The following is a 17,993-nucleotide window of genomic DNA, read 5'->3' on the forward strand; positions in this document are numbered from 1 at the left end:
TTTTCTCCATAAAATGGAAAACATAATACACATGTTTAATACAATTAAACAATACAATTGTAATACAATAGTCCATATGTGTTTTTGTAGACATTTTTAACTATACCTAGCCTTGAAAATTTAACCAAAATTAATTTTTAATATTATATTTCTTCCGCAGTAAAATTAACGTCAACAATAGTTATCAAACTTTTATACACGTGGCAGCAATACTGGAAACAATAAAATAAACAAAAGCTCTTTGTAATGGAAACATCCATATATCAATATTGATATTATTACACAAACAAATGTAAATTCTACACTGCATCATGATTCGTTTTTACATATAAACACAATTACGGAACGTAAACACGGCTACTACGCGTAATTCCCATCCATGTTGATGACTACAACAACAATATAATTATTCATCATTCCTAGACATACAAGAAAAAAAACAAAAACACATCAATACATCGAAACATATCGAATATGGTAACACTGTAGTACATTAAACATCGTCTAAATACGGATTGTCGTTTCAATTGACGCCGGCAATTTATAACATTTTACCGCGTCTGATATGCAGATGCCGCGACACTCAAAGGGTTAATACATCAATCATCTTAAAATTGGCCTCTCGATGTAGTACAGGTATGTGTTGAGACTAGTTATTGGTTCCGTTTAAGATGACAACTTACTCTCTTGAGGTAAATGTAGATGTGTCCAATGGGGAGCTAGATTTATTAAAAAGTAAATGTAGATGCGTGTAGTTATGTGACTTCACTCACATTGGATGCAATACCTCATTTTATTCTGTAAATGTTATTCTAATAAAATTAGCATCATCACAGAGGCAGTCGTTTTAGAATTTTCAAAACACTGCGAAGGCTGTTTGGAGTGGCGTAATTGAGTAGAAAATCTTGATAGGTGTTATATTCCAACACTAAATGGCTGAAAAAAACATATGACAGTTATGAATTACAACACTGAAGACATACACCTGGTATGTAATGTAGGTGTGTTATGTGTGTCGGCACTGTTTAATAACGTTTTAAAATCATTTTGAGGTAGTTCGTGTTTTAAAATAGTTGATTGTAAATTAGAACGGCATTTCACAAGTATTATATTATATTTATCTCCGTCGGCAAAACTTTCAACGAATTGAAGCTGAAATAAATATATTTTTATTCCTAACAAACAGACACATGTAATTTTTTAAACTGATATCTGATTAGAATACTCCAGGCATATATATCGCTTGAAGGGTAACAATCAAAATCTAACTGTAACAAATTACACATAAAACAATATTTAATAAATGTAACATATTGTTTATTACACATATTTACATTATGCTCTAACTATTAGAAACTAGACTACGTAAGATTATATATGATATATATATATATATATATATATATATATATATATATATATATATTATTAGCAGACTAGACATTTTGGAGTGTGTTATACATTTACAAATTTGTTAGCTTTTCTTTTTGAACATAATTTAAGTATATTCTAATCAACATTTTCAATCAATGCACACAAATTTTACAATAATAATAGTAATTTTACGAATGAATAATGTACATTCCACCTTTGTAAAGAGTAATTTCAATACCTTCTCTAAGCGGAAGAAGATATGTAGCAAAACTTGTTTCTAGTACAGCTAACACCGTTATTGAAATTTGGATTGAGAGTTTATTAGATTCTAAAATTATAGGCCACTACAGTACTTTAATAGGTGTATGATTATTTTAGTAAACTATTATTTTAAGTTGGAATTGATGGTTTTTATACACTCCTTAACATTGCTTCATTATATCTTTACTCACTTGTTTACGACACTATTACAAGTTGTTATATATAATGTACCAAACAGTTAAATCAATTAATTTCAAACAATTGCTCTGTTACTGTCACATTTCACTTAGTTTAGGAACTAATGTTGACTTTATAAAATAAAACTTCTCTGCTTATGTTAAGCTCTAAACTGTTGGATACAATTTTACGCTTCGACGCATGAAACACAGGGTAAAGGGCATATTTAGGGGTAGGAATTAGCTGGGATCGCCCGGCTCTCCAGTATTTTCCCATTTCCCAGACTGCCTCATTAATTAAGCTTAATCGCAACGGAAAACAATCAATGGGGCCAGCACACTTACCTGCGACGTACTGCGCATGCGCAAGAATGAGGAGAAGAAGAAGGTGTAGTACATCGTAAACCGACTTAGACATCGTCTCGGACAGCATAGCTGGAGCACATGGCTTTTGGTCCCCCCATAAGATTATTGTATAGCGTTAGAGATTAAGTCTGACTATACTAACTATCAGACATCAGATGTAATTTCGCAAATTTACGTCTTAAGAAATAAAAACAGGCTGGTTTCATAGAATTTAATGGTAAAACAATATTACGATTAAATTTAAATTAAAAAAAAAATTAACAAAACATTGATTATGAAAATTCGACACTTGTCTCATTTGATGATTGGATTTCAAATTTTCACTTATGAGAGGTTATTTTCGACTAATCTGTTTTAACTAACCATTTCAATTATGTTCACAATGATTAAAAGATCCCTAGTGATGTTTATTTGACTGATAAATAATCTACGTTTTCTAACCAAACTGCTAAACCTAGCACTCCATCTGTTTCCGAGTTTCGGACGTCAAACGAGTTCGACGGAAGTTGGTCTTCCCGATTTTGGACCTCATGCACTGAAATGTTCGAACCGGAAAGAATATATGGAAACTAAAAATAAATAGCAGTCCTTGAGAAACTGAACGTCACATGATGTAAGGACTGGCCAGAACCGATTTCCATGTTTCTACCCGGGAGTTCCGAGGACGACTGAGCTAGAGATAGCGCTGCGCAGGCAGGTGGTGGGTGTAGTGGGGGTGGTAGGTGTGGGTGGGGAACAGGGAGGGGTGGAAGGAACATCCCTTGTGATACGTTTGCAGAACAGACTCACTTCTGCCCCGAGCGCTCGGTTTTTGATCGCATCCATTTCCCCATAGGTAATGAAATTAGCCGGAGAGAGGAGTCAAAAGGCAATATTGTTTGTGAGCTCGTCTGGGCTTAAATCACCCCTTATACCAGTCACTACCCTCTGCTCCTTTATCGCTTATGGCCGATCCTACCGCCACTTTATACCTCTAAGCTGCAAATTAAATCGGTAAATGTCACCTATTTTTATTCATGACTTCAGACTTGGATACACTTTGAGGAGAAGAAACGGGGTTATTTTTATTATTATACATAATTCATTTCCTCAAATTAAAATTTTCTAATGAAACACATCACGCACAATTCAATTTAAAATTTTAATGCGTATTTTTCATAGTAATTATACTAATAAAATAAAAATATAATAAATAACGTACTTCTTACTAATGCTTACAGTCATCTACTTTTTTAAGCACTGTAAATGGTAAAATTTAGACATGGTTGCATTTCTTCGTAGCTGATATTTAAAATTAGAGGGTGTTTACAATTGATTAGCTTAAAGTTTAAAGTATATTTTTAATCCAGATTCTGTTGTTTGTGCAGAATGTTATGAAGTGGATAAAGCGTAACTAAAGTTAACACCAGAAAACGTACAATTTAATGTATAATTTAGGAAATCCAACACTAACCACTTTGTTATTATATTAACTACACAAATGACCTTGCAACGTGCATTGTGTTTAGTGCGATACCAAAAAATAAATATAAATGTTATTATTTGTGTACAATTAAAACTAAAAATAGTTTAAATTTTAAGTTTAATCTTTGGGACGTTCACAGAACTTCAAAATAAAAATATTTGATTTTAGGTAACGATGTTATCTGTGAGACCTGAGTTCCACGAATCATGCAGGAATGTCCCCTTATGACGATTAAATTTCTGGACTTACTATTGATGAAATTACACTCTAATTGAAGCATAGCACATTATTGGGATTAATAATAAAATCAATTACAGTGAATGCCACGCTGGAATGTTATCAGCCAGGCACAGGCAGGTATTCAATATAATGCGTCAGGGGAGATATTCAAAACAGTAATTTGAAACGCTTGAAAAATCGAGTGGTCAGATGAAATACCTCTTCAATTCGGAATTACTGATTTATAAAACACGAGGCATTGAGGACTCAATGAGTCCAATTATGATTAACTTTGCACAATGAGAGGAGAGCGGATAGACAGACAGACAGACAGGTGCGGGGTAGAGATTACGAAGTCAAGGGTGAATCAATAGACACCCGCATCTGAGATGGGGGCGCGAACATTGGTTCATCCCGCTTCTTAAATGAGAACCACCTGTCTGCGGGTCAAGCCTACCGTGTAAATGACAATTTAATTACTTAATAAATTATATCAGCAAATTAATTAATTTTGTTTTGAAAGAAGTATGCTTTTCGTCATAAAATTATGATTTAAGTTAATTTTAACATTATTTTCTAACATAAACAAAATATATAAATTATGGTAAATATATATAAAAATAATTATCCTTTGATTTGTGCTTTAGAATTTATTAGTATTATTCAGTCAGTGTATATTCGCCTTAATGAATGAACATTTTTAATAGCTTGTACCCACTTATCCATTTTTACCACTTAAGTTAAGCCTACTCCAATGTGCAAGAACGGATTTTATTAAGAACCATACAGCTCCATCTTCAAATCCCGTTTTGTATATTTGCCTATCTAAGCAACCGGAACTATACTGTAAGAGAAAGGTTCTAGATATCTTGGTATATTGGTTTCTCTATTGGTCCAAGGAAGAGTTCTCTTGATTTTGGGATAAAAAGTCAAAGGGTATAGTCAGTTCGGTAAGGACTTTCATTACATGCTGTTGGACCATTTGATACTTCGTTTCATCAGTTTATTGTCTATTAACACCTTTCAATGCTCTATAATTAGTGACAAGAACGTAGCCAGAATACAATTATTGAGGAGGTCCAGACAATTGATATTTTCCCGTAATGGACAGAAAGTAAGGCTCCATATTGTTCCTTAAAAAGTTCTTGGTCCATTTCTATGTTGAGAACGATCTTTCAGCACTACATGTCAGTAATACTAAATTATTTAAATAATAATAATCGTTTATTAAAAAATTAAACATTTGTGGAGGTCCGGACCGATTGAACCCTCTCGCTGGCGACGTCCTCGCTGAGTAATATTAACCATACAGTAGGCACTAGGGCGTTTGCTGCAGTGAACGCGTCAACTCAGAAAAAATATAACTAAATTAAGCTTTTTAATATTTTCAACGAGGTTAAACTCTAAGCCTTGTTTACTGTACAACTCATAAACTGCTTTATACCCTGAAACCGTAAATTAAACCAATTGTATATAAATAATTTTTTAATACCATTCTAGACCGTTCATAATTGATATTAATTAATTTAAAGGTACAATTTCTCGACTGCAGCGTAAGGTAGAGTTAAATTTAATACCAATTAAGAACACAAAGACGCTCAGTGACGCTTTCAGAGGTGTGAAAACAAAATTAAAGATTGAAGAGCACACCACCAGCCCAACCATGGAACAAAGGCCATTCAACCCCACAATAATGGTAATAAGCATAATATAATAATCCCATCTGTCTCTAAGTCGACTTAAAATGTGACTTCGACAAAGCTGTGTAATTATAAAGTTAAACAGACCCCCTGCCCCCCTCCAGCCCATAGGAGAACAGCAGAAAGTGTTGTGGGGGAGGGGGTTGATGACGATGGTGGAGAGGGGGGGATTCACAGCTCTATTGATACAAACCCATTGTTGAGCGACCCAGAGTTCAGCTTTTACTACCGGCCCTGTATTTGATTAAGACTGCATTAATAAAGGAAGCTCGCAAAGGTGCCGGCTGTTAGAATCGACCTGGAGTAGAATTCAATTCAGATTCCTGCATTTATTCGTTTTTGTAAAATGCACAAATTTAGAACGTTTGTCAAAAGAACTGATGTTGAATGAAACGTTATCTTAATAATATTGAGTCACCTCCAAGTAAAAAAACTTTTGATTTCTCTTCGAATTAAATTATTTTACTATTGATCGTACGTTTCAATTCAAGGAGTATTCACTTACTTTGAATTTTTTTAATTATGATTATATATTTTGCATTGTTTAAATATTATAGAAGTTAGATTTTAAAATCTCAAAAATGTTTTTATATTATTTGATACAGGATATTTATTGAAGGTATTGAAGGACCCCACAGAACGTATATAAGTCTTTTCGGAACGTTCTTCCGTAAAGTTCTAACTTTGCTGATCTTTGACTAATTGGCTGATCATTAGTGAGGTCTATTATTACTCGAGAGATTAGGAAAATTGCATTTCTGGTTGACTGTCCACTCGATATTTAAGAATAAACTGTAGTATATAATTAAAATCTTGCATGGCATATAGACACACACCATGGCAAATCACTTCTATATAGACGAGAATGGGTTCAGAGATGATGTACGATGGATATAGAATTTGGGGGAACGACATCCAAGCCTGTCACTCAGTAGGCTGGCAAAATTTGTCTTATGTCTACCTGGGAGCTGTAAATTTATTTGTCTGCCTTCCGCAAGCATTTCGAGAATTAAATGCTTGAAATTTAACATGCTATTTCAACAAAGACTGTTACGCATCATGCTGTCTGGCTTAATCATACATTGTTTATATTAGCAATTTTGAGATTATCGAAATTGTTTTGAAGTAAATTTCATTACAAATACCGGTTTATCAACAATAGTATGGCTACAAAACTACTACATCACAAACGGTAATGTCCTCATGACATTTAGGATACCATGTGGAGCCCAAATCACTTCAGGTGTGATAAGAGCAAATCACCGGAAGCCACATTAATCACTATGTTACCATTACATAAAGTACCACACACGGTGCCCCGTCCGGCGGAGGTACCATCAATAAGGCAGTGATATCTACATGACAAGTGGCGCATGTGTGTTGTAGGTGGCCGTGGTGATCGGATGGGTACATTACTATCACCGCCACCACCGGCGGGTTTCCGTTCCTGAATGCCCTAATCTGTAGTATTGTTAGGATGAATGGGCCTGCCTGATTGTGGGCGGTGCCACCGTGCCGAGCGCCGCTGCCGCCGCACTGTCCGATACAGAAGCTTTTGGTAGTGGACACTCTTCGTCACTGGGAACAGTGCTTCGTCAACGTTTTACTTTACTGACTCATTAAGGTGTGCCTCTAGAGAGAAATATTTTAATCAAAATCTAAATTTACTCATAAAGCGTTCGCTCACACACTACAAATTAGTTCCCTTTAATTTAGTCCAGCTGACAAAAGTATGAGCCACATGTTTTTTCATCACAGACTAGCGGCACAAATAAGTATCTTTTTGTACAATTAAAATCTTAAAAATAATTCCCTAAGAACCCACGGAAAATACAGGAGTTCAAAACACTGTAATGTAACAAAACGTCATGAACATTTCTCAACAATCCAAGATTAAAATAAAAAACGTTTTTGTTTCCAAAAAAGCAACCTGCTATTTGAATTTTTAGTTTTACGAATTTAAAATATACAACATTTCAACTATTTCCATAAACTGGAAATGTAATAAAAAAATGATAACAGTAATATATTTAAAAGAGAGTATAATCTTTTGTAACCCTATATGTAAATTTGATCTTTTTAAAACTTTTAATAAGATAACAGAAAAAAAACTGTGAAACCATATAACTTTGGCAAGTTGGGCCATCTTTTGTAAATGAAATAAATTAAAACCTTTTATTGTAGTGATCAGTCAATAAAGATCTTAAAAATGAATTACGACTCAACCTACCTTTGCACTTGAAAATCTTAAAAATTACTTCTACTTCTGAGTGCTGAGTGCTTCAAAGTGCTATTATGCTGTATTTTTAGGTTTTATTAAAATTCTTTCCCTAATTCTTTGGGGTCACAATTTGGGCGTTTTCGTTAAAAAAAGAACGAACCGTGCGTTCTCGATTCAGCCCATATACGAGTACATCGCCGACAGTTGGTCCTGCTTCACCCTGTATTTACGAAGTAATTTCCTTAAGAATTGCCACCTATATTTTTACTAGCTGTTAACGAGAGCTCATACATAAGTCAGCTGGTCTATAATAGTAATTAATACATCTTGTTAATTTTTACTAACCAAAGGGGAAATATATGTACCATCTGACAATGCTCTTACACCTAACACATTCTTTGATATATACATTCATACATAATCAATCAATCACCACTTGTATTGAATAAAAACTGTTTAAACATACAAATTGTTTTTCAGTTAAGTTTGTGTAGAGAGTACGGCTGGTACTTTCATTTTTAATATTGGTCAAATGAAAATTCACCTGGCACAACTATGTGCCGCCCCCATACAGCGCTCAATGGGAATGTTTAATAAATTGAAATTTGAATGAGACGCATTTATGACATTGTCAGTATTTTCCAAAAATATTGCGAAATGTGCCAGTGCCAGACTGTAGAGTTAATTTTATAACATTTTCAACTGGAGATGTTCGATATGTTTTGCGCAATCAACTAGTATAAAGTGTGGACATGAAGTCTTTATGAACGACATCTCCTGAATGAATATATATTCTGTCAGATAACAGTTTTTTTAAAGGGCTAGCCAACACATAAAGTTATCATTTTGTGCTTACATAATTTAATTCTTTGTACCCTCGTATGGAATATAATTAAAATTTCTGAAATAATGCAATAAAGGTGAAGTTATTTAGATAGACTAAAGTAGAAAACATTTCGAGTGGTGAACTCTGAAAACTAATGCAATTTAATGGCCAAAAATAACGTTAAAAATGAAAACTTCCATTTTAGTTTATTTGGCATAATATAATAATGTTACAATACAATATAAGTTTTATAATATCTATATTCAAAGGGGTTTCCACGCGATTAGCTTGTTTTCCTTAAGAATTTTAGATATATGTATTGATGCTAAAATGTCATATTTCAGCATTAGATCCATTTTAGTGACTTCACGGCCCATAAATAAGATCCTTTCTGGAAGAACGTGAGAACGACCTGCGAATCTCCCTACGCGCGCGCGCCCGTGTGTGTGTCACCCGTCCAAAAAAGCCTATGAGAATGCAGGAGCGGAGTTAGTGATGTCACTGTGTAAATGATGTTCCTGTAGGGGACCGCTCCGCCAAACTGGTTTCAACCCCCCAGACAGCGCGGATACATTCCCGGACTTTGACGGAGGGCGGCTCTGGGAAAATAGAGGAGATTAACTGGGTTAATTATAGACCTCTATCGTGTCGTACATGTAAACGGTTTTAGCTTGTCTGTATATAGTGTATTGTAAATACGCATAAACAATTAGCCGACAGCCTGTCAATAATGAAGGAGAAAATGTCAGTTGTTTTTAATCTTGTATTGTTAAGGACCCGAAATTGATAGACCCTTATCCAAATCTTGTCATTGTTCGTCCATGTGTCCACCAGTGCTTTAAATCTTGGTATAACGGATCTACAGAAATTATTTTGGTCCAAAAAAGAACCCTACTGGTTTTATAGTAAAAACGTCAAGGTGCAGTCCGTCAATCTTTCTGTCCATTTGTGAAATAAAGTAATTCTTCATAGAGTTACTAGATTCGTCTCAGTTAGATAGTTGAAACCTGATACAGTTCATCTTCATCCAAGGATTTCGTGGGTCAAAAGGGCAGATCGTCCGTATGTCTATCCTTCCGCCTCTCCTTGAGCACGATTAGTATTCTCAGAAAGTGCAACTTAGTATTTAGGTTCCACTTGGTTCAAGAAAGAACCCTACTGACTTTGGAGTATAAAGATCAAAGGGCGCTCCGTCTGTATATACCTGTATGCCCATCATTTAAATACATTATTATCTATAGATATACGAGGTCTATATCTCGTATCTTAGTTAGAGAATTTAAACTTGATACGCTTCATCTTTATCCAAGGAAGAACTATAATGATTTCAGGTTCAAAAGATAAAAAAGCACTGCGTCCATCTATCTCTCCATCAGTTTGATGGCCCTTTCGATACTTTATGTCAAGTTCTTTGATACTCCGTAGTATCGTTAACTTCTTCTGCAGGACATAGTTCCTAGCACGGACATATACATTTTTATACGTTTTTAATCAAGTGTATGCTAATAGCCATATCGATAAGAACTCAAAGGTTAATACACTGTCATATAATATTGTTACGGGTAATAAAGTTCCCTTCGTATTCGAAGTACTTCAACGTTCGAAGTGATTTTTGTTCAGAATAGCTACTGGAAAGACCAAAAACTATAACTCTAGACGAACGCTTTATACCATATTAAATCCGGACAGCTTAACGTAAACGCGTGTTTCTTCCTTCACGATTGTAAGTCCTTTTAGAGCCGATTTCCCACAATAAGTATCTAATTAATACGATTTTGTGTCACAGATAAGTACAAAAAGACATGCGCACTTTTGATCCAACGGAGGGTTCCCTCAACCTTCAACGTTATTAATATTTTTGTACTAAACGTTTTTTTGGACCAAACAAAAAGTTAAACAGGCGTCCTACATTGACGGTGTGACTGAATAAATGACTTTAGCGGATGTCCATGGCCTGGGAGTTTTACTGTTTACTATTTGGATGTTTTGGGAGCAGTGTGTATACAGTGTCAAGAAAGAATAACAGAATTTCCTTTACAAATAATTCACAGTTGAATAATTTTACGAAATGTGTCATTGATTTAATTAAGATTTTCAAATTCTATAATTTTAAATTGCCTTATTTTGTATTTTTGTTTGGAAGCCAATGTGTATTTACTTCTAAAATGTGAGAACATAAATAGCACACAAGAACGACTTTTTTATTTGGTTTTTGGCTAATTATTTATTTAGTGAAGTTTGTCTAGAGCTTTTGGGTATATATTTGAGTTTATATATACGTATATAAATCGATCTCACCATCACTTCTATCACCCATAAAATTAATCATGGTTATATATTAATGAATAAGGTTGAATAAATATAGTTTTTAGACGTTTATTGATAATTATTTTACATTTAAAGTATAAATAAAAGTTAAATCTTTTCATTTATTTAGAAGGTTTTACTACCATATTTTCTGAATAATAGCACACATCTGATAAGAATATTCACTTTCTATTTGAGTTTTAAGCTATTTTCTAAATGTGTAGGGTAAATGTTACATTACAGTGCAATCCATCTAATTTAGAAAATGTATTCTATGAGTTTATTGTAGTTATTTTATTTCTACAGTTTCTATCTAGTCAAGTGTAAATTTTGTATTGAGACCTAACCACAGAGTAATGTTAAAAAATTAAATAAAGAAGTAATATATATTATACGATTTCACTTTATTCTATAATTGGGTGATTATTTATTACTCTAATAGATTACTCATTTATTTCTGCACAGATCTAGGATTTAGTAGATAAACATCACAACACAAACGATGTGGAGGTAACTCTAACTACGTAGTAACTCTAACAAACTACAGATATAACTAGAGACATACCGCAGCAATACTACAGGTGTTACTGGGGTAGCATTGTCTCCACCCTTTGTTCTCTCTATTACGGCATTATTCCGCTTTTTAATGCCTGCAGCACGATCCGGGCATATTACAACGGCTATACTCTTCCAAACCATGCCTTGTCTCTTCCCTTATTGTATTCATTAGCCTTTGCCAGTTGTGAGCTAGGCTTTAGTATCAGAATGTTTACACATTTGGTTTAATGGCTGCACATGACGTGAGTAGTTAAAACAATTTCATTACGTTCATTTGAATAATTAAACAGCTTGACTTATTTTAAAATTGAAACTGTATACTCGTATATTGACAAAGCGTTTAAAATACTCATTTTCCTATTCAGCGTGCCTTTATATTTTGAGTAGAATAGTCAATCCAGTGAAAAAAGAGGATTTGGAAAAAAAAACGTAATTAAGAAAAGTTGTGTAAACATTTTTGGGTTTTCATAAATATTTGTTATACAACAAATTTGTTATACAATTCATAGCTCTTGAACATAACTTCCCTGAATACAAGAACACCAGTCTACATAAAAATTACATGCATTTAAAGTTTGACATTCAGATGATTGTATTTCGTACTAATAAAAACTGCTGAAGATAAAGGAACATTTTTAAAGTATGCAATACTCTCAGGGATTGAAATATTTGTATTCATTTATGACTTAAGGAAATCTTATAATTTAATTCAGTATAGTTTTTATAACGAAATCGAATAATGATACAATAGATTATATGTTAATCCCAAAATCGAATGTAACAAATATATATCTAATTCAGTAATCAAATGGAAAATTGATTAAAACTGTATTAAAATTGAATATAAACGTTAATCTGACAATCACAAGTTTTTCATCCCGAACTAAGAGCCTTCTTAAGTTCACGTCGTTATCCGTCTGTCTCTTAATAGATACAAAAGATTTATTCTTATTATATATCATATATTTTTATCTTAATAAATTTATTACAGTAAAAACTATATTGTTCTGGTTCAAACTTATAAAGAATTTTCACTTAACGTTGCTTGTTAGTTTTGAATGGAAATCTTATGCACTTAAGTGTCAGTGGAGTAATTTTTATATCTCAAGAAATGTTGTAAACCATTCATACAAGCTGATAAGGATTATTTAACAAACAGATTCGAGTAGCCTTAAAATGCCTTGTTGGAGGGAATGTAGTTTGTATTTTTCTGTATATACTAAACAAACATTTTGCTACCGCAAAAGACGAATTTTTTATGAATGATAATCAACTTGACCGACAAAAGTATAATTCTTGTTGGTAAATTTTTCACTGTTGGCGCAAAACTTCGCCTGATATTTCAGGACATAACGTCACTTTTTATGGGTGCGTTAAAAATTTATTCATGTAGAAACTACATAACAAACGTCCTATGTGATTTCTACATTTCGGTTATTTTATGACTGGTGTCAAAGGAAATGACAATTTAAATATCTGATTGAGTTTAAAAATGCTGAAATTATGGAAAAGAAAACTCCAAAACTCAGGCAAGACACACTACGTACAAAAAACTACTCGTTCAAATTTCCCATAAATTGCCAAGTACGCGTCAATCTGTCTGCGACTTTGTCAGAAACAGTGTTAATATTTATAAAACGCATTTTTAAATCCTGGATTAGGTTATTACTAAACAAAAATTGATCTAACTAACTCCACAAAATCTTCATTGATAGGTCAAACAAAGTATCGGTGGAATATGCCATTCCCTTCGAAGACCAAAATGAAACAATACTGTATTAAAAATATTATGTCCGTAACTGCTGCAAGTAGTTTTATGTATGAATGGTTCTTTCATTTGAAAATGTGTAATAAATTACATTTTTTGTAACAAAGCTTTCTAGGTTTTCGAAAAGATTCAGAAACCGTTGGACTGGCATTCAATTTCGGATACGCACTGAAAGCGGTGAGTTATCGGGAAACCATAAATGTAGCAAATATATTCTATTTCCGCCCAGTAGGTTACAGTACCATTTGTTTTTATTTCACCAATTGATCTGAAATTCTTCATAACTAGACCATCTGTTCTAATAAGTTGTTAATAATAATGATGTTAATGGTATTGTTAACGCAACTCAAATACATGAAACGTATGTTCAGTAATTACTACTTCGTATGTTCTAAGCCTAATTTACCAATTAGATCTTATTTATACAGATCAAAATTCTGTTGGATCGAGACCTATCTATTAAATAGTATTTTTAATATTATTGAAATTTATTAAATTAATATTATAATAATATACTTTTTCTGGTCAATTCTTTTGACCTGTTCAAATTATACGTGATTTTAAAAGCAAATAGTTTGCATATGTTACACTTCTATCATTCATGTAACGCATACTTCCTCAAAAGAACAATATCGTGATTTAATTATTTTAGTCTATGGTAGAAAAAATACCTAGTAAACTTTAACAGTTCAAAGTTAAGCTTCGAGTTAAAGAAATTACTCGGCTACAATTATAAAACGCCCTTTGGCACATATATAAGCTAATAATAAAATTAATATGAAATCGTTTTAGTTTTCAGTACACGATTAAAAAATCTAAATGACAGGACTTTGCATTGTTACTTGGAGAGATAAAATACCTTTCGGGTGTAACGATGGTAAAATGGGTATAATTGTAACATAATTATTTTATTTTGATTATTTAAAATAGGAGAAGTAATAACGTGAATGTTAACAGGATTCCATTGCAGGGGATTCACTCAAAACGTATTGATTATCAATTTTAATTATCTTATTTGAGAAATGTACTATGCAAATAGTTATATATTTATATAGATTAAACGGAAAATACGAAGAACAAAGATTATGACTAATGTGAAATCAATATATTTTAAATTATAAGTGAATACAAATTTCTATCTATATTTATGGACCAGTATGTTTTAATCTTACGACAAATGTGGTAATACATTGTTGTAAATCATGGAAAAAGAGACAAAGTGTAATTATTTTTAAATTATACTCACAGACTTAAGAGTAAAGCATTCTAAAATTATGTTTCAACTTTTCAAGTAAGTATAAATTATACAACTTACCGTTAACATATCCGTACACAAAAAATGTAATAACAAGGAAGTGCGTCACCATGATTAAAAAATTCACTTGTCACTTTTCACTCACGATAGTCACTTTCACAATAACGATACAGCGTTCATAATTGGAGTTTTTAATAAAGAAGTTCTCTTCATCTCAGACGATAATTTTAATTCAAAAAATGCTGAAAAAGAACGAGGTAATTTATGAAAAAATATTTGTGAGTCAGAACTATTTTACTTATTTCCAAATATGGAACCATACGTTGTTTCATTACTGAAAGAGACGGCACGAAAGCGTTCGCACGCGCAAGCACGATCCCCACACACTACCGTCACGACGGTGTAGGAGCGACTGAAAGCAAGAGGGGAGGTCTCATGTCACCTAGCGGTGTAGGGGAAGAGATGCTGCCCCTCCCGCACCCCACCCACCAACACTTTTTGTCATCACTGTATCCACTAGTTTGGACCCGTGATAGATTACTGGTGAATGAAGCCTTGCAAAATACGTTGATGTCATTAATTATGGGTGAACTCGTCCTGTGGAAATGATTTACAACTTTGCACTCAGTTTCCAAATTGTATCACCGTACTGAAACCGCAGTTGGTTTGTTCATGATACAGTTTCAATGTTACCAATAGTATTATGGGTGAAGTCGTCCTAGGGAAATGATTTACAACTTTGCACTCTCGTTTCCAAATTGTATCACCATACTAAAACCGCAGTTGGGTTGTTCATGATACAGTTGTAATGTTACCAATAGTATGGGGTGAACTCGACAAGTGCAAATGATTTCAACTTTGCACTCGCGTTTCCAAATTGTATCACCGTACGGAAACCGCAAATTGTTTATTCTTGGTACAGTTGAAATATTGCCAATAGCGTTATGGGTGAACCGTTCATTGGAACCTTCAATAGCGTTTTAGTATTAACATATGGTGTGGTATTATCCATAATCAGCTAATTGGACTGTTTATTTTTAAGAGTGCTTAACATGTCGGACATACTTACAGATGTTTCAAGAAGAACTACCAACATTGGTTTGAGAAGTATCTCGCGACACCAGTTTTACTTGCAACATGATGGAGCATCTCCACGTTCATGAAATATTGTTTCCACCTACTTGAATAAACAGTTTCCAAATAAATGGATCGGTCGTGGAAGTCCTACACAGTAGCCACCCAGGTCACCAGATCATATGCCTTTTGAGTTTTGTATATGGGAATAGTGATGATGGAGAAAGTTTCCGAGATCAAAGTAAATTCCCATTAGACGCTACTTAGACATATTAATGAAGCTTTTATACAGTTAAAGGAATGTCCTGTTGAATTACGAAAGAAATCAGGAACATCCTTAAACGAGCAGAAAAATGCATTGAAGTCGGGCAGAGACACTTTTGAAACTGTACTGTACATTTATTTTAATAGGTTTAGATTAATGTTTTTCGGTTAATTTTACTTTGCACTGTTATGAATGAGAATGTTTTTGAATCAAATGTCTATTTGTTTTCTGTGTACGTTATTTGCACAGTTTTTTTTTTCATAATAAAAAATTTAAAAAATTGTATTACAAAATTTAAATATGTTTATCGATCCAATAACAAATTTATTGTTGCCACAAGATGAAAAATTTGTGTTTACACTATATTTTTGGATTTTTACACTGATTTCTTCAAAAAATGCTAAACAGTTCTGGGATCTGTTTTATTAAATTTATCAGGTCAAAAGGCAAAAGGAACTATTGAATTCGCTCTTTAATCTATTTTGCCAAAATTTCAGGATGACCACGTTTTGAATGGTGAGCTGAAATTCAGGCAACATCTTTCGCTAACCGTAACTGAACGAAGCATTTCTGGATCCACGTTTGTATAAACTGTTTTCGTTATGTTTAAATATAGAACCAGCTACTACATTTTCTGCATATTGTAGTGAATCACTCTGTATTAGAACCTGAACATGTAATACATTGCATCCATGACTCGTTGTTGTTTAACGGATGTTACTTTACGGTTAAGGTATCCAGTGCGCTTGTTCTGTAAAGTAAGATGATTGGAGAGTTTTGTTTATCACATACAAAATTTCCAGTTTTTATCCACGACGTCGCTAAGTTCATCGCCACACATTTAGTAGATTTGACCACTTCAACGTAAGCCTTGTGGTACTTTGAAACCTGATGAAGAGGGTAGATTCCAACATCGAAACTTTGTGTGTTCTTTTAATATGTAATGACAGAAAATTTCATCCATCCTCAATAACAAATTGTAAGCAAAGGACATTACGTACAAATAAATAGATAGAGGACAGTGTAGTTTACTGAGGGAAGTAAAATGTTATATGCAAACACGGTTTTCACACTAAATTACCTGCGTGTGGAGTCAACGAATCGGCAGGACCGAGGCGAAACTTATGAAAACAGCTCAAACAATCCGTGAACGCAAACATGTGTAATTATTCGCGCGTTATTTTGAGGAAAAGTGCACTGTGATAGCCTAACTGAGTGTGTATATTGTTACTAATTTGACTAACAACTCCAAGTAGTTTAAACAACATTGATATAACTCTTTGTTACAAAGCGTCTGATGCTGAATTACCGAGTTATACGATATAAATCCACATTAGGTTGATTGCTTTAACCTAATATTCGTAATATCCAATATTGTTCTGAATAACTCTTACGTTCTGAATTAAAAGACACTATTCTTGCTACTCACATGCTACATTATTAATTAGTTAATTTAGTCATACTAATATTTATTATGGACAATATTGTTCTTGGTAACGCTGATGTTCTGAAGTATAAGAGACTATTCTTGCTACTCACATGTTACATTGCTACTTAGTTAATTTAGTCATACTAATATTCGTTATGTCCAATATTTTGTCTGAAAAGCGCTGATGTTCTGAAGTATAAGAGACTGTCTATTCTTGCTAATCACGTGTTACATTGCTACTTAGTTAATTTAGTCATACTAATATTCGTTATGTCTAACGTTTTGTCTGAAAAGCGCTGATGTTCTGAAGTATAAGAGACTATTCTTGCTACTCACATGTTACATTGCTACTTAGTTAATTTAGTCATACTAACTATTCGTTATGGTCCAATATTTTGTCTGAAAAGCGCTGATGTTCTGAAGTATAAGAGACTATTCTTGCTAATCACGTGTTACATTGCTACTCAGTGTAGTCGTACTCATATTCGTTACGTTCAATATTGTTCTGGATAACTATAACCTTCTGAAGTATAAGAGACTATCCTTATTATTCGAATGTTAAATTGCTACTTAGCTAATTTAGAGATTCAATTGCTATCAACTAGTTTTGATTGCATTAGTTACACAATAGATAACACATCAAATGCTACAAACTACGGCTCGGTAAAAGTTAGCGTTCGGACTGCCCTGTGGAGTGAGAGCAGGAACAAGTAACGTGGCGCAGGCCTA

At 33.4% G+C, this 17,993-nt stretch overlaps 1 protein-coding gene across 2 annotated transcripts in view; it reads right to left on the bottom strand.

Annotated features, from left to right (window-relative positions):
* The window catches only part of LOC124367618 (roundabout homolog 2-like), a 149,232-nt gene extending 134,352 nt beyond the window's left edge, over positions 1-14,880 (bottom strand). The window contains exon 1 of one of the 2 annotated variants that reach the window (XM_046824581.1): positions 14,557-14,880. In XM_046824581.1, coding sequence (XP_046680537.1) covers positions 14,557-14,608 — 52 coding nt within the window. In that variant the 5' untranslated portion in view covers positions 14,609-14,880. Of the gene's footprint in view, positions 1-2,156; positions 2,831-14,556 lie in introns of those variants that run through there. The other variant, XM_046824580.1, reaches the window with a different exon arrangement.
* Between the last annotated feature and the right edge of the window lie 3,113 nt (positions 14,881-17,993).

This window comes from Homalodisca vitripennis, chromosome 8, assembly GCF_021130785.1.
Source record: "Homalodisca vitripennis isolate AUS2020 chromosome 8, UT_GWSS_2.1, whole genome shotgun sequence".
NCBI classification, from domain to species: Eukaryota; Metazoa; Arthropoda; class Insecta; order Hemiptera; family Cicadellidae; genus Homalodisca; species Homalodisca vitripennis.